This window comes from Staurois parvus, unplaced genomic scaffold (genome assembly GCF_062004578.1).
Source record: "Staurois parvus isolate SC_StPar_1 unplaced genomic scaffold, SC_StPar_1.0 ptg000068l, whole genome shotgun sequence".
In the NCBI taxonomy this organism is placed as follows: Eukaryota; Metazoa; Chordata; class Amphibia; order Anura; family Ranidae; genus Staurois; species Staurois parvus.
The window spans coordinates 8,252,162-8,280,128 of NW_028317864.1; the positions used below are offsets into that span (position 1 = coordinate 8,252,162).

Here is a 27,967-nt window from a genome sequence, read left to right on the forward strand (position 1 = left end):
TAAACTATCATACGTATGCAAATTATATATACTATATGTATGTATGTATGTATGTAGATATATATATATATATATATATATATATACATACATACATACACACACATACAGTTGCAATAAAAAGTATGTGAACCCCTTGGGATTACGTGGAGTTTTGCATGAATTGGGCATAAAATGTGCTCTGAACGTCATCTAAGTCACAACAATAGAAGAACACAGTCTGCTGAACATAATACTACACAAACATTAGATGTTGCCATGGTTTAATTGCACATAACATGTAAACATTCACAGTGCAGGGAGGAAAAAGTATGTGAGGCCCTAGCTTAATGACTTCTCCCAGAGCTAATTGGAGCCAGGAGTGAGCCAACCTTGACTCCAATCAGTGTGATGATATTGGATGTGTTGCTGACAGCTGTCCTGCCCTTAAAAAACACACACCTGTTTTGGGTTTACTGGTTTCAAGAAGCACTGTCTGATGTGAACAATGCCTCGCAGAAAAGAGCTCTCAGAAGACCTACGATCAAGAATTGTTGACTTGCATGAAGCTGGAAAGGGTTACAAAAGTATCTCCAAAAGCCTTGATGTTCATGTGTCCACGGTAAGACAGACTGTCTACAAATGGAGAAAGTTTATCACTGTTGCTACTCTCCCTAGGTGTGGTCGTCCTGTAAAAATGACTGCAAGAGCACAGCGCAGAATGCTGCATGAGGTAAAGAAGAATCCCAGAGTGTCAGCTAAAGACCTACAGAAATCTCTGGCACATGCTAACATTTTTGTTGACACATCTACAATAAGGAAAACGTTAAAGAAGAATGGAGTACATGGGAGGACACCACGGAGGAAGCCATTGCTGTCCAAAAAGAATATTGCATCATGTTTGAAGATTGCAAAAGAGCACCTGGGTGTTCCACAGCACTACTGGCAAAATATACTGTGGACAGATGAAACCAAGATTGAGTTGTTTGGGAAGAACACACAACACAATGTGTGGAGAAAAAAAGGCACAGCACACCAACATCAAAACCTCATCCCCACTGTAAAACATGGCGGAGGGAGCATCATGGTTTGGGGCTGCTTTGCTGCCTCAGGGCCTGGACAGATTGTTGTAATTGATGGGAAAATGAATTCCAGAGTTTATCAAGACATTTTGCAGGAAAACGTACGACCATCTGTCCGCCAACTGAAGCTCCGCAGAGGATGGGCGATGCAACAGGACAATGACCCAAAGCATACAAGTAATTCAACAAAACAATGGCTGCAACAGCACAGAATACGCCTTCTGGAGTGGCCCAGTCCTGACCTCAACCCGATTGAAATGCTGTGGCATGACCTTAAGAGAGCGATTCACACCAGACATCCCAAGAATATTGCTACACTGAAACAGTTTTGTGCAGAGGAGTGGTCCAAAATTACTCCAAATCGTTGTGCAGGTCTGATCTGCAACTACAGGAAACGTTTGGTTTAGGTTATTGCTGCCAAAGGAGGGTCAACCAGTTATTAAGTCCAAAGGTTCACATACTTTTTCCTCCCTGCACTGTGAATGTTTACATGTTATGTGCAATTAAACCATGGCAACATCTAATGTTTGTGTAGTATTATGTTCAGCAGACTGTGTTCTTCTATTGTTGTGACTTAGATGACGTTCAAAGCACATTTTATGCCCAATTCATGCAAAACTCCATGTAATCCCAAGGGGTTCACATACTTTTTCTTGCAACTGTATACACACACACATATATATAAAAAATTTCCAATGGGGACACTTCTTCGAGTGACAACTGTCTAAGGAGGTATTTTTTTTCTCACTTTTTGTTGTGACTGGAACAGGAAGTGGAGGTAAATTCCCCAAAAGGAAAAAAAAAACAAAAACAAGAAAAAAAACTTTTAGCAATTTCCTACTCCATTCAAAGCAAAACAAACTTCTGGCTTTCGCTTCACTTTGACCTGTACGAGTTTTAGCTCTTTAGTCAATCTCACCTCCGCTTTGTACATGCGGATCAGGCCTTGGTTGACTTTAGCCCAAGTTGGGACAGCGCTGATATTCCAGAGTTGGTTGGAGTGTTCTGCAAAAGGTCCCGTCTTCATCTGAAACATTAAACAAAAATAAAAAAAATCTCCAGCAGCAAATAAAGAAGTCAGCAAACAAAGACCATCATTTTTCAATGTTTAAGACTCATTTAGGAACGGCAACAGTTACAACTATGAATATCCTCCAAGAGAATAAAGCTGCTGACCCAACATGGATGCTCCTTTTACATTCTTTCCTATAATTTTCTACATTTACGAACCCAGAAGACCACTCTAATTGCCTTTCAGGACATGGGTTGCCAGACATGTTCTGGACAAAATTATCAACAGTCATGAAGTTATACCCCAAGCTAGCTAAACACAGCTGGATTGAACATGATCTCAGGTGTATGGGAAGCTCCTGATCCATTGGGCATATGGTAAAAGCAATCAGCAGAAAATCATAACTATTTCTTCACCTTTGATAAGCCTATCGGCCCTCCTTGCAAAGTTTATAGAAAACTCCTTCAGTTCCCTGCAAACAAACTACTTTTCCTGAAAGGAGTTAGATTGTGCATGCAAAAACAACCAGTTAGTGATGGAAATGTAGAGCTCTCAGTATAGCAACATCATGTGAAAAGAACATGTGAACATTGGACCTGCAACAATAATTTAACCCTGGTCAGGAGGCTGACCTCTGGTACATTCAAAGTTAAAGAACGGTTTACTTTTACATAAGTGAAAGTTATAGAAAACCTGTATTGAATGGAATCATAAAAATAGTGTAGAAATTTTGGCTTGTTACTGATGAACCAACCAAAATTCAACCAGTGGGTGGCCCCATCATGATCCTCCCACCTGACATCATTCTACTGAAAGATTAAAGGGGCTGTGCACAACAATTGTCACCCAAATATCAACTGCATCCAATCAGATGGATGCTGTTTGGGTATTTTAACAGCCAGCAGGGCTGGCTGTCGAAATGCAATAGCCGCAGTGGGAGATTCATCTATTCATGCTGTATATGGTGGTTGAGAGCTGAACGAAATCTAAATGTATGTGGCCAGCTTAAACAGCATTCATACTTTTAGAATAAGCATGGAACACAAGTTATTCCAGACAGCAAGCACACATAAACATAGGCAGGAATGGTTTCACCTGACATGAAATTTAAAAAAATTCTTTGTGATGAATCTTTTGATCATGGCATCCTTACCGGACAACAGAGCCAACGATGGCAGCACAGCTTGATCAGGAACACTAGTTGAACCCCTCTCCCAGCCTGCTGATTGGACATCAAAAAGTAGCAGCAGACTGATAAAGTCATCCATCTGCTCGCTCTGATCTCTCCCCCTGTCCATGTCCGTATAAAGGGCAGAGGTGACAGAAGGCTAATAAATAGGTGGCACACATAACAGGAATCCCCAGGGCTTATGCCATAGTTTGTAAACATATTATTGCAAATGTCAGAATTCAGACAGGGCCCCTCCTAAAGAGATGTGATCACTGCTATGTTATGCCAGTCTACTTATGGGTCTAGAGTCTTCAGCTTTCTCTACTGGCTAATCAGGGATGATGTAACGCTGATGCATGCGCATTGGAGTTACCTGTCCCAGCACTTATATATCCACACTAAAGCCAGCCATACTGTAGATGCATCGAATCTTGGCTGGTTCAGCAAGGAATGGGCAAGATGTGATCCAACCATGGGCAGGCTGGTTGAACTGAAGTGGATTCATTGATCAACCTTAGAACACCATTGTGTTCTGCCAGCAGGGAAGGCTCCATTTTAGCAAAACACAATAGCGCTGCAGTATGGATTCCCTAATCAACACTGACTATGTTGATGGGGGAATCCAGCAATTTTCTTTTCTCCCGCCTGTGATGAATGGAAAGAAAACTGCTTAATCTATGGGCTGCTCTAGTTGCACAAGTGCAGTTGTCATAGGAAAAACTGCAATAGGAAAAATGCAAGCAGGTAGGGAAGAGTTTTTTTGGCAGAAGGGACATAGGGGGCCAATTCACCCCAGTTCGTTGATCTGCATTTTAGCGCAGTTGTAAACCTGAAAAACAATTTCTAATGTGTCCTACTCACACCATAACGCTGTGTTGACCTGTTTTGCGCTAAAAGGCAGCATGTATGCATTTTAGTGCAATGCAACGGATGTAGGTGGATGCAAGTGGATGTCAACAGAATGCACAGGATATCCTGTGAAAAGGCAGTATACTTTAACGCACAATAAAATGCATGTCAACAAATGTCAAAATGTCAAATAACGCTTAAGTGTGTGCTAATGGATGTCAGCCCACCACTAAAATGGATGGAAATGTACATCCAGTTTAGCGCAAGACAGAGTGAATTGGCCCATGATCTTCTGCCATAAAAACCTACCTGCGTTTTAAGACAAAATATGGTACTACAGTATAGCCAGCTTGGTGACCTGACCTTCTTTTCCAGTTAGGCAACAAAGGTAGGTCACCTCCCTAATGCCCAGCATGTGATTAGACATCAAAGAAGCAGCAGCAGACTTATGAGGTCACCCCTCTGCTCTCTCCTTCTCTCAGTACTATCCTAGCACTGCCCCACCCTCTCCCAGTGTGTGGTGCTGTGTAATGGATCACAAAAGGATGAAATCAAGTCAAATTTATTTTTAAAAATACATTTAATGTGTTTGTAATAAATAAATAACTTCAATAATTTGTGTTTTTATCTATGCCTGAAAATGAGCACTAATTGCTATATTTTTGTAAATAAAACATAACTTGATTGGTTGGAGTGCCTATATCTTCAAGGAGTTCCATAAAGAACTATGAATGTGCCCTCATGTGTGTAGTGTAGTCCACTAAATTAAATTAACAGCCACACAATCTAGAGGTGCACTGAGCAACACTGTATTCTTTGACCATCTGCAGTATTTTAAAGCAACTGTTCATGTAGCATGGTCTGGGTGCTTTTAAATATTTACCATCTGATTTAATATACATAAAGAGTGAGATGCAATGCACTGCCTGGAGCTAGGCCATTGTAGTTTTACTTGTGTAAAGTCCCAGCTTTCCCCAGACACTTCCTGGTTAAGCTGCCAGTTTCCTTCCTGAATTTCCTAAGATGACTCTTTCAGTTCTCCGATATCATGAAGTGACATCACCCACACGTCCCAAGGCTCCTCCCACTATTCCATACATTTTTTTAACCACCTATGCTTTGGAGCAAGGCTGATTACATGGTTTGAAGAGCCAGCCCAAGTTAAAAAGCCTGCCCCTACCTACAAACCTTGAAGCCTTGCAGAAGGACTCTTACTTTCTCGGTGGAAACAGTGTTCTTTTTACTGAGGTCCAACACACCCTCTTCTGAGGCAAACCTATAGCTCAGCAATTAGCAAAGATCACACCCCTTGCTAATTGTGGAGCTATAGTTCTGACACAGCAGGTGTTGGGTCAGACCTCTGCAAAGAGTCCACTGCTTCCACACAGAGAGCTAGTGTCATTTCTAAAGCATGCTGGTAAGGTACAGGTTTTTCTGCTTCTATTGCTGCTTCTTAAATAAAACAAATGGTGTGATTTTTCACAGGTTTTGTCTTGATGTATCTACAATGTATTTAGCTGATGTACATTTAACCACCTCCTGTCCGCCCGTTGTATATAAACGGCCGGGTGGCCGTTTATAAATGACCTCCCCGCACCTTGCTTGTGCGCGCTCCCTGGGAGCGTGCAGCACCGCGATCCGGTGCCCGCTGTGTCCTCCTAACACAATGGAACACCGATAGTCGGACGGGACCTCTGTACGAGGTCCTGATCATGTGATCACTGATTGGCCAATCAGTGATCACATGCAGAGTAATAAGCAAGATGTCACTTGTGACATCATTGCTTACTACATGTGAAATCTGTAAATGATCACAGAGGTCACATGGTACAAGGCTATTCACACCAGCCTTGTACCATGTGACAAGCTGTGACCAATCACAGCTCACTCAGTAGTTCTCAATGGCTGCAAGAATGCAGCTAGAGAGAAGGAGAAATCATTGCTTTTACATCCTTTATGGATGTAAAAGCAATCAGTGTAAAAAAAAAAAAAAATCTTCATCACCACCCACAAGTAGTACAGTGTCACTGTACTGCTAGGGTGACAGTATGTAAAAAAAAAAATAAAAATAAAAAATATTAAACAAATTAAAAAAAAATGTTTAAAAATTATAATTTTTGGTTATAAACTAATTTGGGTTATTTTTTTTTACTAAACATATAACAGAATCAATTTTGGCCAAGATTTATGATGAAATATTATTTATTTGCAAAATGTTTATAAGAAAAACACTTTTTTTCAAAATTTTTGGACATTTTAATTTACATAGCAAAAAAAAATTAAAAATCCCAGTGGTGAATAAATACCACCAAAATAAAGCTTTATCTATCTCAGTAAAATACAAAAAAATTCATATGGATACAGTGTTGCATGACCGTGCAATTGTCATTCAAAGTGTGATAGCACTGAAAGCTAAAAATTGGCCTGGACAGGAAGGGGGTAAAACTGTCTGGACTGGAAGTGGTTAAAGTTCAGTTGAGCTTTGAAGTGGTTGTAAACCCTTACATATATCTAGTGAAGTGATACACAGAGATGAAAATAATCATCCTATATATGTTGTACCTATTTATCTACATATGTCTTTCCCCTACATCCAAAGTGCAGAACACAGGATCACACAGGATCTCTCAGCTCTGAAAAGCAGGGAGTGGGAAGCTGAAGTTACATCAACCAGGCAAATTCCGAGAGCTGACTGGAGGGGAGGGATACCCCCACTTCACACAACACAGGCACAGAGTTGAGGCTGTCAATCACAGGCTGTACCCTCTCACCATTTTTTTTTTAATGGTGTCAGAAAAACTTGTCAGAAGTGACTCATGCTTACAGCAGCGGAAAGAGGTAGCAGACAGAAATGACGCTTAGTACTCTGGAATGAGTCAATCACACACTGTAGAGGGATGTGCTTTGTTCATATTTGATGGGAATACATTAGACCTTGTTTTCTCCCATCTTCGCACTTCCTACAACCTCACAAACACCCCCTTTCCTCTCTCTCAATCTCTTTTCCACTCTGCAACTGACCGCCTCTATGACAGAATCTCTCCCCTATCCTGCCCTGACCTGGCCACTGCTGTCTACAACAGTTTTCTATCATCCACACTAGACTCACTTGCTCCTCTAACTACACGAAGTATCAGGCCCCGAACATTACACCCTGTTCCTAATTATTATGCAAATTCTATTTAAGTGTCACAAAGATTAAATACTTTGTTTTTCAGTTTAACTCATGGATGGCATTGTGTCTCAGGGCTCTTTTGATCACTGAAAACAATCTCGGACACCTGTGATAATTAGATTGGCCGGTGAGCCCAATTTAAGGAAAAACTACTAAAGGAGGGTGTTCCACATTATTATGCAGAGCACCATTTTCAAGCAATATGGGGAAGAAAAAGGATCTCTCTGCTGCCGAAAAGAGTGAACTAGTTCAATGCCTTGGACGAGGTATGAAAACATTAGAAATTTCATGAAAACTTAAGCATGATCATCGTACTATTAAGAGATTTGTGGCTGATTCAGAGCACAGACGGGTTCGTGCAGATAAAGGCACATTGAGGAAGATTTCTGCCAGATCCATGCATCAGATCAAGAGAGCAGCTGCTAAAATACCATTGTACAGCAGCAAACAAGATATTTGAAGCTGCTGGTGCCTCTGGAGTCCCACGGACATCAAGGTATAGAGTCTTCCAGAGTCTTGCAACTGTGCATAAACCTTCTATTCAGCCACCACTAACCAATGCTCACAAGCAGAAACGGCTGCATTGGGCAGAAAAATACACGAAGACTAATTTTCAAACAGTCCTGTTCACTGATGAGTGCCGTGCAACCCTGGACGGTCCAGATGGATGGAGCAGTGGATGGTTGGTGGACGGCCACCCTGTTCCAACAAGGCTGCGACGTCAGCAAGGCGGTGGTGGAGTCATGTTTTGGGCCAGAATCAGGGGAACAGAGCTGGATGGCCCCTTCAGGGTCCCTGAAGGTGTAAAGATGACCTCTGCAAAGTATGTGGAGTTTATGACTGACCACTTTCTTCCCTCGTACAGAAGGAAGAACTATGCTTTCCGTAATAAAATCATCTTCATGCATGACAATGCACCATCTCATGCTGCAAAGAATACCTCTGCATCAATGGCTACTATGGGGATAAAAGAAGAGAAAGTCATGGTGTGGCCTCCATCCTCCCCTGACCTCAATCCTATTGAGAACCTTTGGAGCATCCTCACGCAAAAGATCTATGAGGGTGGGAGGCAGTTTACATCCAAACAGCAGCTCTGGGAGGCTATTCTGACATCTTGCAAACAAATTCAATCAGAAACTGTCCAAAAATTCACAAGTTCAATGGATGTAAGACTTGTGAAGCTGCTATCAAATAAGGGGTCCTATGTTAAAATGTAAAGTGACCTGTTAAAATGTTTAAAAAGTTAAATTGTTGTTAAAAGTTTGATTGAAATAGCTTTTGATTTCAGCAAATATGCTGCAAACACAACAAATGACAATTTTCAGTTCTTTACAACCTATAAAGTGTTTTGAAAGTTACTGTGCGTAATAATTTGGAACAGTGCATTGTAAGTGTTTTATGTTTAACAAAAATACTGTTATCATTAGGAGGTTTGTTCAATAAAATTTGAATTGTACTCTTAATAGTTGATAACATGAGAATTATGCTGACTGTTATTTACATCAATTATTTAGGTAAATGAGAAAAATATCATTTGCATAATAATATGGAACACGGTGTACAACTGTGGCAGACTGGCGACACCAGAAATCTTAAGAGACATAGTCGTGCACTGGAGCGATTGTGATGGAAAACCAAATCTCAGCAAGCATTCACCCTATATAAATCTGCTTTCTTAACATACAATTCCTCCCTCCATGCTGCCAGACAAGCCTACTTTGTCACTCTCATCAATAGCTTGTCATCCAGTCCTCAACATCTCTTCTCTACTTTTAACTCTCTACTTTCTCCACCTCCACCCAGTAACTGCTTATGAGATTGCAAAACAAGACTGATGCAATTCATAGGGGCATCTCCACTACACAGACATCTATCCCACTTAGCATACCTTATAGAAAACCTCCCTCAACACTTTCCTCTTTTGACCTTGCTACTACTGAAGAGGTCACTAAAGTTTTCTCAGAAGCGCGTCTCACCACATGCCCCCTGGATCCTGTCCCTTCTCAACTACTACGGTCACCCTCTTCTTCTGTTCTATGCTCCCTCACTCATATCTTCAATCTCTCCCTCTCTAATGGTGCCTTCCCCACCCCTCAAAAGCATGCACAGATCACTCCCTTACTTAAAAAGCCCTCGCTGGACCCCACCAACCTGAACAACTTAAGACCCATCTCCCTGCTCCCATTTACCTCTAAACTCTTAGAACGCTTAGTCTACAATTGCCTGTGATTGCACCTCACTGACAACAACCTTCTTACCCTTTACAGTCTGGCTTTCGATCACTTCTCTCCACTGAAACTGCCCTACTAAAACTCACTAATGATTTACTAACTGCTAAAACCAATGGCCACTACTCCGTACTCTTACTACTTGACCTCTCTGTGGCTTTTGATACTGTTGACCATCCCCTCCTTCTCAAAAAACTCCACTCTCTTTCTACTCCTCACCTCGCCCCTTCAGTCTCCTCTCGTATTATTAATCTACTAAGTGACATATCAGCATGGATGTCACTCCACTTCCTCAAACTAAATCTTTCCAAAACGGAGCTCATACTATTCCCTTCAGCCCGTGCCCCCTCTCCTGACTTCTCCATCAAGATCAATAGTACAAAAAATCAGTCCCTCCCCTCACGCCAGGGTACTAGGTTTAATCCTCGACTCCCATTTGTCCTTTCAGCCCCAAATCCAATCACTGTCCAAATCTTGTAGACTTCACCTCCACAACCTCTCCAAGATACGCCCGTTCTTTACCTCTGAAACCACTAAGCAACTTATTCACTCCCTTGTTATCTCTCGACTTGACTATTGTAACTCCCTTCTCATTGGCCTACCTAATCGCAGGCTATCCCCTCTTTAGTCTACTATGAATGCTGCCGCCAGATTCCTCCACCTTACGAACCGTTCCATATCTGCCATCCCACTCTACCAATTCCTCCACTGGCTTCCCATTGTCCAACAAATAAAATTCAAAACATTAACAATAACATATAAAGCCATTTATAACTCTGCCTCAAATTACATCACCAATCTCGTCTCCAAATATCACCCAAACCATCCTCTCAGCTCCTCCCATGACCTCCTGCTCTGTAGTTCCCTTGTCTCCTCCTCCCATGCTAGTCTTCGGGACCTCTCCAGAACCTCCCCTATCCTTTGGAACTCTCTACCCCAATCTATCAGACTATCGCCTACTCTACCCACTTTTAGGCGATCTCTGAAAACCTCTCTTCAGGGAAGCCTATCCTGCCTTCAGCTAATAACGGAATCTTCCATTCCTGTTAACAGTTCATACCCCACAGTTATTACCTTTTGTACCACCAGCCCCTGCCTCTTAGATTTTAAGCTCCAAGCAAAAACTGAAGGACTATAAGTCAGAGGACCTTTCTTCCTACTTTTTAATAGACACCACTGTCTCATATAGAGTGGTGATGTCAGCACTGTCCAGGCAGGCCAAGTCTGTTTTATAGAAGAAGAGATGGTAATGTATAGTATATTTTTCAATGGAGATCTAAAAAGAAAGATACCTCAAAGGTTCCTCTGTTAAACTTCTTAAATTAAGGGAAGCAGGTACATAAATGTCAGACTTGCCCCAACAAATAGTTACTATCCCCTTAGCTTTAGGAAGAGGGAAGATGTTTCAATCTTTGATGGAAATGGGGAGTTTTGAAGTAACTAGTAATGCTGCCTGGCAGTTAGCCAACAAGAGGGCATGTCCAAGATCAAGTGAACCATAGATGCTAAACTTTCCATTGGTTGATCTGTGCCACCTTCCTCCCTCCCGCTGATTTAGGTAGCAAGTGCCATATAAACAATGGTCAACCAATATAAATATATGGTAGGTATTTGTGCCCACTAGGCCTCAGGTGTCTGACACATAACCCAGGAAGCAGATAATCTCACTGAGTGGTTGTCCGGTTAACAGACTTCATGGTGACCAATCCAACTTCAGAACACACAAGTGCAGTCAATGTGTGGAGCAGTTACCCACATCTAATTATGTCACAATAATTCACAATATTTCCATGCACTTTTTTCTAAACCGCCTCCTTGGCTGGGCCCTTTGGCTAACCTAGAGGAATGCTTATACCAGTTGGAAGGCCAGCTTTTGTCTTGCACTTTGGTACCCTAAAGCACTTCTTATTTTTTTTTATGCACAGGCACTTTACACTCACTATCTGGGTGTAGGTTCTTGGGCTTGCCCTGAAAAGTCTGGGGGGGAGGGCACAAGGCATTTTGGTTTCATTCTCCCCTGCTCTCAGAGTCTACCTCTAAGCGGAGCCCTGATGTAGTGCCTGGGTGAGCCTTGCCTTAGTAGGTCCCCTTGGGAAATGGGGTCGACCTAGTTTCAGCCAGGTGACCCAAGAGTACTCTGCCATCGACAGGAGTCTTGAGCCCTGGGGGGTTCAGGACACTTTCTTTTTAGAAACCGACTGATTGATACACCATTTACTTTTTTATTTACTTTCCTTTTGTGTGCGCTTGCCGTTTTATTGCACCTGTTATGTTTCATGTGCGCACTGCACCGGAGAGCTTAGAGAAAAAAATGAATAAAGGACAAGAATAACATTCATGCGTTGACTCTGCTTTATTACAATTCTTGAACAATACATTTAACCACTGAACAAATAAGGATCACTGTGGAATTTTATCCCTAGTTATGTGGAGATCAATAGGGAAAAAAACAAAAAAACAGACAGGTTGTATTTAATTTTTTTCAGCCAATATAATATTTCCCATCATTTTCCAAACTAAAAAAGTGAATGCCAGACTCCAATTGGCTGTGGGGTTCAATACTGACACAGTTACTTGGACATGAGCATCGGTCCTTAAAGCAAGTGTACCTTAAAAAGAAAAAAAAAAAGCTATACCTGCAGAAAATAGTGCAAATGTTCTTCTGCTGCACTTTCAGCTGAAAGCTGCCTTGATTAAGAGAAATTGCCACCTGAAATTTCTTTAGAAATGGGCCTGGTCGCATATGCGGGGAAGCAGGGAACCCAGCAGAGCTGCGGGGGATGAGGGGAGCCAGAGAAGAGCAGAGGAGTCTGGAGAGCATGGCTCAATCTAGCCTGTCTAGTGTAGGGGTGCAGTAACAAATGCCAGGGGGGGCAGAGGATGTGAGGTTAGCTGGGCAGTGTATAGGATTCAGCAGAGCAGAGGACAGGGTCAGCAGTTTGCAGGGCAGTGTACAGAGGCCAATAATTTGTAGGACAGTGTACAGGGGGTTATCAGGGCAGTCTACAAGGCTTAGCAGGGCAGAGGATGAGCTATCAGCAGGGGAGTGTACAAGAGTCAGTAGGGCAGTGTACAGGCAGTCAGTAGGGCAGAGGATGGGAGGTCAGCAGGGAAGTGTAGAAGAGTCAAGTAGGGCAGAGGATTGGGGTCAGCAGGATGGAGAACAAAGGTTATCAGGGCATGAGCCAGAGGTCAGTAAAGCAGAGGTGTCAGGGTCCTGTCCACGGCAGAAGTTCTGGAAGATCTGGCATTTCTGCCAGTACCCTGCATGGCCGCAGAAGCACGCATCAGCCTCCGTTTGGTGCCAGACGGCCTTTATAAGGGGGCTCATCACTTCCTCAAGTTGCTGGATGATCTCTAGCTCCCCATGTCTTGTTCCTGTTTCCTGTGATTTCCTGATACCGACTCGGCTTGCTCCTGGACCTGTCTACTTTGCTTTACTCCTGATCTGACCTCGGCTAAGCTTACGGATACTCTCTCTCGCTCCTCTGTGTATGACCTCGGCTATCCCATCTGACTACGTCTGCTCTGATTCCCACCTGGGACCTGACCTTGGCTTGAACCGACTACCCAGTAAACATCTAAATCCCGGAAGGGCTTGCATACCACGCACAGGCGCCTCCTGTCTGCAGACCTATCGCCGTGCACCAGCTGTGCTCCTGACTGGACCACCAACCAGCACTCCTACAGGTGGACCTGTGCAACTTTGGGCCTGACTCCCGCTGTCCTACTCTCAGGGGAGTCCGGAACTTAGCCGCAAGGGAAGCCCTCTCTCCATTGGCCTCCATCACCAGGTACATGATAAGAGGAGAGGGGTCAAAAGGGCAGTAATACAAGGGACAGCAGAGCAGGGTAAAAGGGGTTAGCAGGGTAGAGAACAGGGGTCACCAGAGAAAAGGACAGAGTCACTGCTGGCAGGTCTCAGCTATGTGTTGTGTGGGAAGGAGAAGATCTGTTGAATACTCTGTGTGGTGCTAGGACAAGGTCATCTAGCGCTCATGGCAAAATTGATAAACTGTGTCCCCCATGTGTGAGCATCATGTCTCAACATAAATCCCTCCCCCTAAAAAAAAAACAAAAAAACTTTTTTCTCCCCAAACACAAATGCACAAATTCCCCTTCTCACAGTCTCCCCCCTCTATGAACAAAATTTTGCTCCCTAATTCCCCCTCCTAGAATAACCTCCCCCCACCCAAAAAAAAAAAATCACTCCTCCTAGCACACATCATCTTTCCCCTCAAATATCCTATCCTAGCACAAATCCTCACCCCCAAACACCCCCTCCCAGCACAAATCTCCCCCTCCTAGCTCAAATACCGTCACACTCTCCTAGCAGCACAAATCCTCCCTCACACCACAATTTCCCCCCTCCCCAAATCCCCCTCTTAGCCCAATCCCACCTCCCCTTTCCCCCCAAATGATCTGTTCCTGCCCAAATGCTCCCAAAACTGTACTTGATAGAAACCATGGTTTCTCATGTACTACACTGATGGTGACCAGTGATGAGCTAAGGCAGTGGTCTCCAAACTGTGTCCCAGGGGCCAGATGTGGCCCTTTTCTTGCTTTTTTTTCTGGCCCCTGGGGCACTATTTCATCCACTGATACCAACAATTAGGCATAATTCCCTCCCACTTAAACCAATGAAGGGGGCACAACTCTTTCCAATGACACCAACAATGGATCACAATTCCTTCCAATGACACCAATGATGAGGTCCAATGACATTAATGATTGGGGAACAATTCCTCCTACTGACACCAAACAATGGGGTATTATTTTTCTCACTGACGTCAGGACCTTTTCTACCACTACTGGTCACAGTCCCCAGCCCTGAAGTACAGTAAACTGGCCCTTTGTTTAGAAAGTTTGGAGACCCCTGTGCTAGTGCATGTTTGGACACAAGTTTGCACCCACCTGAGCTATACCATTGAGAAACTGTCAAAGCCGATGGCTAATCATAGACGATGGAGGCATTTCCTGCCCCGCAGTCACAGGTATACACGCCCCTTGCATACATGCCGTTGCAAAGCCGAGAATGCCCCCTCTTATGATTGGCTGTCGGCTTTTACAACTTCCTGTCAGAACAATGTCTGAACTCATCCCTAATGATAACCAGCATCTCTGAAACTGCTGTACACTACGCCACGCCACGCCCCCAACATCCTCCTCATAGTATTTGACTGACAGTAGTAGGAACCAATGACCCCACTGCTCTCAGAGCCTCTTATGCAGACGGGCAGAGAGCTGGATCAAGAGAAGACTCAGGTATTTGGCTGGTATATACATTTTTTTTTAACCTTATTGCATAAAATGCATTAGGGTTAAAAAAAGGTAAAACCTTTTTTTTATTTTAGAACCAACCACTTTAAGTTGGCCATTTACTGAGTGAATATTGGCTAGTACCAGATGTACTGGCCAAAATACGTTCAGTTGGTGGCCCTGTTGGCATCTTAGCAAAACAGCAACTGTATTCAATCAGATGCAGTCCCTGTTCGGGTACTCTGACAGCCACCAGTGCCAGCTGTTGGAATACAATATCTGGCACTGCAGATTCATCCATCCACGCTGTATACTGTAGATGGGGAACAGGAAGGATCGGCAATCGTGTTTGTTTCAGGTACTTATATAGCGCCGTCAATTTACGTAGCGCTTTACATATTTATTGTACATTCACATCAGTCACCCTCAATCGGGCGCACAATCTAAGGTCCCTAACTCACATTCATACATACACATACTAGGGCCAATTTAGACAGGAATCAGTTAACCTACCAGCATGTCTTTGGAGTGTGGGAGAAAACCCACACTGGCACAGGGAGAACATGCAGGTGGTGCCATGGCCGGGATTCGAACCAACGACCCGAGTACTACCAGGCGGAAGTGCTAACCACTTAGCCACTGTGATGCCCATGTGAACACTGCGATTGACTGTCATGGTGTCCACATGATCACGAGCTGGTCCCATTGGCTACTGCTCATTTGTGGGGACAGAGAGCCATCTTTGACAGCTCAGTTTCTGTGCTGGATCTAAGCATATGTGTGGCACATGGGTGTTAAAGATGGACCTATTACTGCCCCACAGACATGTTATTTGGGTGGCAACAGGTTTAAAGCTTTGTTTCTATGTATAAGAGGGGGACAGCCATGTTTGCTCATTACTTAGGCAGACTGTGCTGTCTTCTTAGTACCACTATGTTGTGTTGTGCCTCATTGATATTTAGCAGACAAGGTGGGTTTGACTGCACACTATTGACTCTGTGCAGTCTCTAAAGAGAAGAACCGGGCAGTACAGTGCCTAAATGGCTAGCAATTTTGCCTAGCAGTACTAGGGTCATTGGTTTGAATCCCAACCATGGCACCACCTGGCTGGAATTTGCATGTTCCTTCTGTGCCTGCGTGGGTTTCCTCCAGGTACTCTGGTTTCCTCCCACACTCAAAAGACATGCTGGTAGGTTAATTGGATCCTGTCTAAATTGGCCCTAGTATGTGTATGTATGACTGTCAGTTAGGGACCTTAGATTGTACGAGGGCAGGGACTGATGTGAATATACAATATATATGTAAAGTGCTAGGTAAAATTGACGGCACTATACAAGTACCTGTTATAACCATCCACAATGCTCTTAGTAACCAGGACCATGTGATTTTTGCCTAGTCTTTAGGTCACATAAGGAAGCAGCATTTTTCACTCATACCAAGAGGTACATTTTCTGCTCAAAATACTGTGATTTGGAAAAGCTGACATGTCCTATTGATTTATGTGAAGCGTGAATTTTCTTAAGTTCACTAGCTAAAGGTTTGCAGTGTCTCCATTTGCTGCAAGACCGTTCTGTTTCCACTGTCAGTGTTTGGAAAGGCGGACAGACTGCCCAGCCACACTGAGCTTACACAAGCTCGGCAACCAAAAGGCTTGCACTTCAAAGCTATAACGATGGTGTGGTTTATAGAAAGCGAAGGCTGACGGCGAGAATAAAGTATGAAAAACAAAAAAGATAGAAAGCAAGGAGAGAGCATGAGAAAATGAAAGAGACAGCAGGGGAAAGCGCCTGAGACATCACATGATGTAGAGAGAGGGAGACAGCCAATCCTTCAGTAACCTCAGGGGAATTGTATGAGTCAGAGAAGCCATATTGAGCAGGAAATTACTCACAGGCTCTGCGTTCCTGACTCTGCTCTCCCTAGAGAATGAGCCTTTTGTAAATGGTTCCTCAGTCAGTAAGAGGAGGGGGGGGGGGGAGGGATAGATGAGAGCAACCCCTTCCTGTCAGTTCCTTCCCTTCCAGCAGAAATTTAAACCCTCCCTTCTATAGGAAAGAAAAAAAAAACCTCCAAATTTAGAAGGGCAGATTGAAGCGGAGACTGTGCAGGCAGAGGAGAGAAGCTGCACAATGCTCTGTGCCTTTCAATTACTGCTCATCTTGCGCTCTCGTTAAGTCAGCATCGCTCTCTGCAAACTTCACTGATCTCATCCTCTGTTGTGGCGCTGGGGCTTTTTATTAACCCGTAGTCTGCCAGGAGAGCCTGCAACAGTGTTTCGCTGTTTATAACGAGCATGCTTTGAAAATCAGGGTTTGTTTGGCAGCGTGATTACACAGCCACCTTCGCAAACGCAACAAGAGTTACGGCCAGAGTGGTCTATTTCTGCGTTGACCAATGGACCCTAAAGAGGCTCCGCTCACACCTGTGCACATTGCCTGCACTTTTTATTTTTTATTAAATGCACACAAGCCTCATACAGAGTCCAGCTGATTTTTAATTTTTTTTGCACTATTTTGAATGGTGCATACTTGCACATTTATGCATTTGGTTACGCACAGTTTATATATACATATAGTATTTACCTGACACCTTTCTATCAGAACCAGCATTACCTTTTTCAGCAATTTGAGCTACAATAGCTCTTCCATAGGATCAGACTACACAGGCTTCCCATATACATCAATGAGCCTTGCGCATCCATGACCCTGCTGCCGGTTCACAGATTTTCCTTCCTTGGACCACTTTTGGTAGGTCTTGGCCACTGCAGGCTGGGAACATCCCACAACAGCTGCAGTTTTGCAGATGCTCTAACCCAGTCGTTTAGCCGTTACCATTTAGCTCTGGTCAGGCACTCAGACCCTTACTCTTGCCCATTTTTTCATCTTTCAACACATCAGTTTTAGGGACAACATGTTCACTTGCTGTCTAATATAACCCACCCACTTTCAGATGCCGCTATAATGAGATAACCAATGCTATTCATGTTATCTGTCAGTGGTCAAAGTGCTATGGCTGTTTGAGATATATACAGTGAAGGAAATACGTATTTGATCCCCTGCTGATTTTGAATGTTTGCTCACTCACAAAGAAATGATCAGTCTAAAAATCGAATGGGAGGTGTATTGTAACACTGATAGACAGAATAGCAACAAAAAATTCTAAAGAAATGCATGTCTAACAAATTATGCACTGGTTTGCATGTTCATGAGGGAAATAAGTATTTGATCCCCTTCACAAAACATGACTTAGTACTTGGTGGCAAATCCCTTGTTGGCAATCACAGAGGTCAGACGTTTCCTGTAGTTGGCCACCAGGTTTGCACACATCTCAGGAAGGATTTTAGCCCACTCCTCTTGGCAGATCCTCTCCAAGTCATTAAGGTTTGGTGGCTGACATTTGGCAACTCAAACTTTCAGCTCCCACCACAGATTTTCAATCAGATTAAGGTCTGGGGACTAGCTAGGCCACTTCTTATTGATCCACTCCTTTGTTGCCTTGGCCGTGTGTTTTGGGTCATTGACATACTGGAACACCCATCCACGACCCAATTTTCAATGCCCTGGCTGAAGGAAGAAGGTTCTCACCCAAGAGTTGACGGTACATTGCCCCGTCCATGGTCCCTTTGATGCGGTACAGTTGTCCTGTCCCCTTAGTAGAAAAACACCCCCAAAGCAGAATGTTTCCACCACCATGTTTGACAGTTGGGATGGTGTTCTTGGGGTCATAGGCAGCATTCCTCCTCCTCCAAACACAGTTGAGTTGATGCCCAAGAGCTCGATTTTGGTCTCATCTGACCGCAACACTTTCAACCAGTCCTCCTCTGCATCATTCAGATGTTCAGTGGCAAACTTCAGACGGGCCTGGACATGTGCTTTCTTGAGCAGAGGGACCTTGCGGGCACTGCAGGATTTCAATCCTTGTCAACATAGTGTGTTACCAATTGTTTTCTTGGTGACTGTGGTCCCATCTGCCTGGACATCGACAAGATCCTCCTGTGTAGTTCTGGGATGATTCCTCACTGTTCTCATGATCATTGACACTCCACGAGGTGAGATCTTGCATAGTGCACCAGACCTAAGGAGACTGACAGTTGTTTTGTGTTTCTTCCATTTGCGAATGATTGCACCAACTGTTGTCACCTTCTCACCAAGCTGCTTGGCGATAGTTTTGTAGCCCAGTCCAGCCTTGTGTAGGTCTACAATCTTGTCCCTGACACCATTGGACAGCTTTGGTCTTTGCCATGGTGGAGAGTTTGGAATCTGATTGTTTGATTGCTCCTGTGGACAGGTGTCTTTTATACAAGTAACACAATGAGATTAGCAGCAATCCCTTTAAGAGACTGCTTTCAATCTCAGCTTGTTACCTGTATGAAAGACACCTGGTAGCCAGAAATCCTGCTGAATGATAGGGGATCAAATACTTACTTCCCTCATGAACATGCATTTCTTTAGAATTTTTTCTTGCTATTCTGTCTCTCAGTGTTACAACATCCCATTTGATTTTTAGACTGATCATTTCTTTGTGAGTGGGCAAACATTCAAAATCAGCAGGGGATCAAATACTTATTTCCTTCACTATATATATATATATACATATATATATATATATATATATATATATATATATATATATATACACACACACGCACACATACATACACACACATACATACACACACAATGTAAAGTATTGAGTGTACAGCTTGTATAACAGTGTAAATTTGCTGTCCCATTAATGTCTAAACCGCTGGCAACAAAAGTGAGTACACCCCTAAGTGAAAATGTCCAAAATGTGCCCAATTAGCCATTTACCCTCCCTGGTGTCATGTGTCTTGTTAGTGTTACAAGGTCCAAGTGTGAACAGGAAGAAGGTGTGTTAAATTTGGTGTTATCACTCTCTCATACTGGTCACTGGAAGTTCAACATGGCACCTCAGTGAGAGGGACTGATCCATCGCTGTACCTTACACCTTCTGAAGTGGGTCCTGGTTCCTGGTTAGTGCGATATTGTTTGAGAAAGGCGTTTTTGACCCTGTAGGGTCACTCCATGGAGGTGAGGGGGCATTTCGCCTTTTGATGGATCTCCTCCTTTTATGTATACACCTTTAAAACACCAGCACAATTTAAGGACTATAGAACACCTTCTCCCTGATTAATGTGTTTTGGACTTTATGGTTTTGGTTGGATCTCATGGAGTTTATGTGATTTATTATATGTTGGGTCATTCATGTATGTTTTTTTTGGGACTTATTTTGGTTCATATCTTTTGTGTCACTTACTTAATTATTCATCCACTTTATCACCTATTTAGGGATCACTGTTATATGGTTCACTTTTATTTATTCATCAATATTTTCATTTTATTTGTATGTCCTGTCTGATCATTTTCTCTAGCAACAGAGTTGCGTTATATAAGCCTTCTGCCTTATTTTCACCATATACAGTTTTATACTGGTTTTTGTTCTTCACTTTATTGATTTTCAGTAGATGCACTATGAATGTGTATATATTCTTTTATCTCCTATAGCAACGGTTCAGTTGCAACACAATAGCTTTTGTGGCATCTTTTCACATCACAGCACTATTTAGTGCTTATTAAGCACGGTCTTGTTGGGATCCTATTTACGGATCATATCACTGTTTATGTTGTAATAAGTAGTATTATTTTCACCCATACCTATTTATTATTAGTGGTATACCTAGGTTACAACTTTTGTATATTTTGGGTGTTTTTCACTGTTATCCACCATTTTGGATGTTTCATGCGTATTCTATTCTACAAGTTATTTTTTGTGATTTGGTTTACATATTTTTATGCAAGATATATTGTGAGGAATATTTCTTTTAGACATGTATACATATTTAGAATTAGCGCAGCACCAATTACTCCTCATTTAGTATTTTCCCATTTGGTATATGATAAGGTGTTAGCAGCTTTACATATAGATTAGGAGACCTAGAGCGCGGGAGGACTACATAGATATAGCAAATTTACACTGTTATACAAGCTGTACACTCACTACTTACATTGTAGCAAAGTGTCATTTGAAAAGCTAGAATAAAATATTTACAAAAATGTGAGGGGTATTCACTTCTGTGAGATACTGTATATGAAGACCGTTCAAGTCAAACTGGGACTTTTAATTTTACAGGGAAGCTAGTTCCCAGCCCAAAGAAGTCATTCCTTTGAACATTTAGCGTGTGGAACGTCTGATGTCGGTTAATCGCCGCATAACCTATCATGGAATTGCACAAGAGACAAATCTTTCTGTGGAAACAGTGAACACAATGATGATGACATGAGGCAGGCTGTCCTAGCATGGTTCAGGTGCACTGACAAATCTTTCTATGCCAAAGATTTCCAGGCATTAGTTAAAGCAGAACTTCACTCTCTCAATCAACATGGACTATTTTGAATCCTTATACTGCTAGCATTAGTAAATAGATAGGAAAGTATATTATATTTGCTTGTTTTAAACTTATTTTTGACATTTCTATAGTTACTTCTTGATTTCCTAGGCAAATGATGTCATACATCCCAGAAGTCTTCAGGAGGAGAGGGAGGGTTCTAAGCTCAGCCTATGCCTGAGCCAATTGCAGATGGATTCCAGGAAGTAAATGATACAAGAATCATCTGCCCTTACTCAAGATGGCCACTGCCAGAAATTCCAGGGGGTGTTTTTCAAAATGATTTCTCAACAAAATAAAGCATGAAGACATAAATGGAAGGTGAGTTTACTTTAAATATTAAAAATGAATTAAATAGCATCTGTGGTGCTCAGATGCAGTTCCACTTTAAACACTGGGATAAGTATATAAATGTAGCAGGGGAGTATGTGTATATGAGAGAGAAAGAGAAGGAGAGACTAACTCTACATGGAGTTTGTATATTCTCCTTATGTGTGTGCGTTTTCTTTATTGTGCTCGTTCCCTCTCACAACCCAAAAACATGGTTTATTGCCGTCCAGCCAAGACTTTCTCTAGGATGTGTGTGCCAGAGACAATGTTATTATATTATTATACAGGATTTATATAGTGCCAACAGTTTGTGCAGCGCTTTACAAAATGAGGAGAGACAGTAAAGTTACATTACAATTTAATAGAAGAGGGATCAGAGTGCCCTGCCCGTTTGAGCTTATAATCTAAAAACTAAGTAGACATTTAACTGTAAACGCCTATGGGGCATAGACTGATGCAAATGGTTTAATGTTATCTATATATTGGCATTATGAGTAAAATGAATAAACAATGAAAGACCACTATACATTATTGGATTCTGATGTAGCTTCTGGGTTTTAGTGCTGCTGTGGACAATGTGTGAAAAAAGTCCACCAAAGAGATCGGTCCTATATGGTGGATGTGAATAGATATACCAAAAATATTATGCTCCATTCAAGGTATATTCAGTATAGAGTAACTAGTGTGTATGTTCTATTTGCACAATTTCCTTTCCATAGCCCACAAGCAAACTGGTAGTCATGGGCAACCACGAAAAATATTTTGGCGGGGGGCACATTTTTGTTGTGTTCTATACAACCTCTTTAATAGTATACATGGATAGGTGGAGGTTATTCTTACTCACCCTGTCACGTCTGACAACACAAGTAGCAAGAAAAACCAAAAGAAAAAGAAAGTAGGCTACCTGAAAAGGCTTCCCTCAAAAACATAATTTGTTGTAAGTCAATGAACCATACAAAGTAAAAACACATTGCATCGGAGATCCAGAAACCATTCCTGATCATACAACCCCCCACACAGGAGGGGACATCCCAAAGTGAGCACCCCCAAAATGGCACCCAGGGAAAGTGCCCAATACGACCTGGTGCATGACAACAGCACTTTGTATAGTTCATTGACTTACAATAAATTAGGTTTTTGAGGGAAGCCTTTTTATGTGTGTAGCCTATTTTCTTTTTCTTTTGTTTTTTTCTTGTATTGCTTTGGGCAACATCCTACCAGGTATATCTGGTGGCACCTCACTCTACATTATATTTTGGTGGACTCCCTGGCCTTTTTCTCCTTTTTGTAACACAAGTAGCAAAGCAGAACTCAACAAGGGCCCATTCACACTTGCAGGCGATGCTTTCCATATGCTTTGCATAGTCTTGCACATATAAGAAAATATGTTAGTACAGATTTGTATTTAAAGCTGAAGCATAATCTGCTTGAAGTTTTCTTTACTTGGTTCTTACCACCCCCATTCATCATGATACTAATCCTCCCCCTCCTCCAGTCTTCAGTCTTGGCAGAGCTCTTTGGCACATCTGTGCATGCGCAGAAGATTTCTCGATCAAGCACAAGGATGGCAAAGTATTGGGGCTTCCGCAATAGACATCTTTGTGCATGCGCAGATGTGCTTGGAAACCCACGTTTGTAGATGTGCTGCAGGGCTCAGTCAGGTCCTGAAGCCCTGCGGCACATCCGTGCATGCTGAGAATCCAGGCAGATAAAGGGAGGGGAAATGGAATTCTTGCCTAGGCTTTGAAACACAAAACAATCGTTTCAATACGTATAAACAAAACAAAAAAAAAAAAAAAAAAAAAGTACTTAAAATTGTGAGAGAGGGAGGAGAAGGCAGGGAAATATGAGTTAGTTTAAGGTTCACGTCTGCCTTAAGTTTTTATATTGTTGTATGTTGCTATGCTTTAATTTGGACATTATAAGCAACGTACAGCATAGTAGAAGCCTGAATACACTTTTTGATGCCTCTAATATGTCAATAGAAAACTTATTAAATGCTTCTCAGCAGAATGTTTAGAAAGCATTTGAGAAGCTTCTGTTTTTCTTTATCCCGACATATTCCACTACTAACAGGTACCGGAAAAGCTTTTCAAGCACTTGAACACATTAAAAATACAATCACTGGCCACTTTATTAGGTACACCTTGCTAGTACCGGGTTGGCCACCCTTATGTCTTCAGAACTGCCTTAATTCTTTATGCCATAGATTCAAAAAGGTTTTGGCCACATTCCTCAGAGATTTTGGTACATGTTGACATGATAGCATCACGCTGCAGATTTGTCGGCTGCACATTCATGATGCGAATCTCCCGTCCCACCACATCCCAAAGGTGCTCTATTGGACTGAGATCTGGTGACTTTGGGGCCATTGGAGTACAGTGAACTCATTGCCATGTTCAAGAAACCAGTTTGAGATGATTTGAGCTTTGTGACATGGTGCATTATCCTGCTGGAAGGAGCCATCAGAAGATGGGTACACTGTAGTCATAAAGGGATGGACAAGGTCAGCAACAATATTCAGGTAGGCCTTGGCATTTACACATTGCCCAATTGGTACTAAGGGGCCCTAAGTGTGCCCAGAAAATATCCCCCACGCCATTACACCATCACCACCAGCCTGAACTATTCCAGGATGGATCCATGCTTTTATGTTGTTTACGCCAAATTCTGACCCTACCAACTGAATGTCACAGCTGAAATCCAGACTCATCAAACCAGACAACATTTTTCCAATCTTCTATTATCCAATTTTGGTGAGCCTGTGCGAATTTTAGCCTCTGTTTCCTGTTCTTAGCTGACAGGAGTGGCACCTGGTGTGGTCTTCTGCTGCTGTAGCCCTTCAAGGTTCGATGTGTTGTGCAATCAGAGATGGTATTTCTGACATCAACAAGGCATGTTCATCCACAAAACCGCCACTCATTGGATATTTTTTGGACCATTCTCTGGTTGTGAGATGGTTGTGCATGAAAATCCCAGTAGATCAGCAGTTTTTTAAATACTCAGACCAGCCCATCTGGCACAAACAACCATGCCACGTTCAGAGTCACTTAAATCCCCTTTCTTCACCATTCTGATGCTCGGTTTAAACTTCAGCAAGTCGTTGTCGCCAAGTCTAGATGCCTAAATACATTGCGTTTCTGCCATGTGATTGCAATTTGTCTTACCAAGCAATTAAACAGGTGTACCTAATGAAGATGCCAGTGAGTGTATGTGTTATTGCTTGATAAACACATGGGGAGACTGGTAGGCTGCTGTATGGACTATTCCTAATAAAGTATGCGTTGGGTAGTTTATATTAGAGAACTTGTCTAAGCACAGTAGATTTATGCCTATAGGTGGCTTTTTCCAGTATAGTTACCCCTCAAAAAAATGTTTTCACCATTAATAGAAATACAGTCCTTCTATATAACTTACACACTGCCACAATACTCTAACCCAGGTTGGGTGCCAAAAGGTGAGTGCCTAAAGTATTTAGTGACAGAAAATTGGGCTTTGTGGAATCTGGTTTCTTAATAGTGCTAAGGCTGTAATTGTGGAAGGAAAAAGAAGAGTATGTGAAGTCACATCTATTCGTGTGCAATTCCAGTAGCCTGCCCATGGTCCACCTCATTGCTCTTCCAAATGCTCCTTATTCAATATGACACTTCTCCAGTGCAGTCCCTGTATGACTGAACCTCTGCCCTCATACTGCCAGCTGCCTGCCCTGCAAATATATCAGGGCTTGTGCTACCTGCTACCTGAAGTGCCATATGGGTGGTACACAACCATCATACAAACACCAGATAGTGCTAGCCCTGGCCCTCCCTTGTGAAGGGCCCATGCTGGTCGGTTAGTTGGCTCCCACCCAGATATGCCCTATTGTGTGTCCCCAAGTGTAAGACTGCATTAGGGAACTTTAGGGGTAATTCTTTTATGTAATCTTCTTTGGAATAGGCTGGTGCTATACAAATAAAGTCAAAAATATGACAACACCATGCCTAGGAATTATACTCAGTGGGCCCCATCAAAGGCTGCGGAGTAAAAAAATAGCTAAATAATATTTCACATCACTAAAGTATCTATATTTAATACGATTACAGCACATTGGGCAGTGCTATTTTCTAGAACTTGGGTGACTTCTTATCCAGCAATCACAAACACCACATTTATTTAGGAAATTTTCATTTTTTCTTTATATAATACAGTTAAAAGTGATTAGATTAAAAAAAACCCTATCTAAAAGGCCTATTTACATTTGAAAAAGCTTGTTTCTAAGTATAGTTTGTAATTATACATGTACATGGGTGCACCCTATTTATCAGATAGAAAGGCTCTGGTTACTGATTTGTAATGCTGCACAATGGATGTGCTTTACTGCTCCAGTGTCTCTATACAGGTCTACCAGTCAGGTCTGACTCACTGAATTAAATGCACCATCAATGTGGTTGATATCATAATCCTAAAAGCTGCTTTCTGAAAGCAAATGCAGTGAAGATAGTCACTAAAAGTATCTACCAATCTCTATATTTAAAGGAGAGCTGTGCTTTAATTAAAAAAATAAATAAATAAAACCCTTATATGCACCACCCCTCCCCTTGGGTAGTAACATGCAGTATGGCTCCCCTCTACATTGCCCGGCTTCAGTGGTGGTGGGCAGCATTTTATCAGCAGTTTTCTCTCTAGGTGATGTGCTCTACTGCACCGGCATGACTACATGCTCCATAAAGATGAATGCCAAGGTTCTCCCATTCATCGGCCATCGGTTCATTAACATGAAGTTATTTTTGTGCTCGTTTCACTGGCCCTTTAAACTGACACTCCTGAATTTCTATTAGCGTGTTTACAACAGGGATACATCACTGCAATACATGTTTCACAGTGCTGTAGGATTGCTGAAGCCTGTGGTTTGGTTATGTGGATCAGGTACGGTTCTGACAACAGTATAGGAGAACAATATATGCAGATATCCAGCTTTGATATAGCACTGTGTTCCTGCTGGAAAGGGAACGTACGAAGTTCAAAGTGAAATAAAAATATATAGGCTGAATATTTTCCTACACACATAAGTAGCGGGTCTCCATTTCTGTTTTTCTTTCCTTGCAGTCACTTTTATATGGAAATGTAACAAGAGGAGGGTGAATATTTCCATGCGAATCATTGCAGGAAGACGTAGACACAATAGGATGCGAGGCTACTATGCAGCTGTTCTCCCTGCCATATAGTGCTGCAGGCAGGAACTGTTCTGTCATGTCTCTTTCCTCCGGGAGCATCTTCCAATCAGGAAGTGTCAGCCCCATGTGACCCCCGGGTCACACACAATATACCTTCTCAATAGGGCTATTCTGTGCTCCGATCAGCGCTGCTCGTGTCCTAGAGGCACACTATGTTACCAGAAATAGAAGCAGGGACCGATGGCACTGCAATATTTTAGTTTAATTAAAGAGCAGTTCAAGGCAACAAGTGCAAGCAATGAATGTTGTCAGGATACAAAGCTAAAGTCTGAAAATATACTCCTTTTAACTCAAAGTATATCTTTACAGAAATCCCCCTACCCCTTCCATAAATGCTGACTACCCAGCTCACTTCAAATGATAAGAGGCAAAAATGATATAAAGATTACTTTCCCTAGTTAGGAACTGGGGTTGAGGGTCAAGGCTTAGGTCCACATGAATCTGAGCTTTAAATTATACTAAGACAGCCCATAAATGATTTGATTTTCTTTCCTTCATTCATGGATGGAAGGATAGAAAATATCCTGATTCCTCCATCAATACAGTGTTGATGAGAGAATGCCTCCCACTGAGCTATTGTGTGCTGCCAGCAAGCGGGTGGGGGGGAAGGGGGTGCAGAAGCCTTCTTGTTGGCAGAACACAATGATTACTGATAGTGATTATTGCTGCTGGCAGTAATCACATGTTAACCACTTGCCGTCCGCCTGCTGTTTATAAACGGCAGGGCGGTGGCAGTCCAGGGGTGGGTTGCCGTTCATAAACGGCACCCGCCTTTTCTAGCTTTTCGATCCGGTGCCCGCTGTGTCCTCCGGACACAGTGAAACACAGATCGTCAGACGGGACCTCTGTACGAGGTCCCGATCATCTGATCACTGATTGGCCAATCAGTGATCACATGCAAAGTAGTAAGCAAGATGTCACTTGTGACATCATTGCTTACTACGTGTGAAATCTGTGAATGATCACAGAGGTCACATGGTACAAGGCTATTCACAGCAGCCTTGTACCATGTGACAAGCTGTGACCAATCACAGCTCACTCAGCACTTCTCAATGACTGCAAGAATGCAGACAAAGAGAAAGAGAAATGATTGCTTTTACATCCTATATGGGTGTAAAAGCAATCAGTGTAAAAAAAAAAAAAAAAAAAAATCTTCATCACCCCCCACAAGTAGTACAGTGTCCCCATGGTGACACTGTACTGCTAGGGTGACAGTATGTAAAAAAAAAATAAAAATAAAAAAATAATAATATAAAAAAACAA

General features: G+C 42.4%; 1 protein-coding gene across 1 annotated transcript in view; it reads right to left on the bottom strand.

The window, feature by feature from the left end:
- Nucleotides 1-27,967, bottom strand: part of PTPA (protein phosphatase 2 phosphatase activator) — a 153,250-nt gene that overhangs the window by 22,039 nt on the left and 103,244 nt on the right. The window contains exon 9 of the mRNA XM_089669086.1: nucleotides 1,981-2,088. Within this exon, the coding sequence (XP_089525212.1) occupies nucleotides 1,981-2,088 (108 nt within the window). The remainder of the gene's footprint in view (nucleotides 1-1,980; nucleotides 2,089-27,967) is intronic.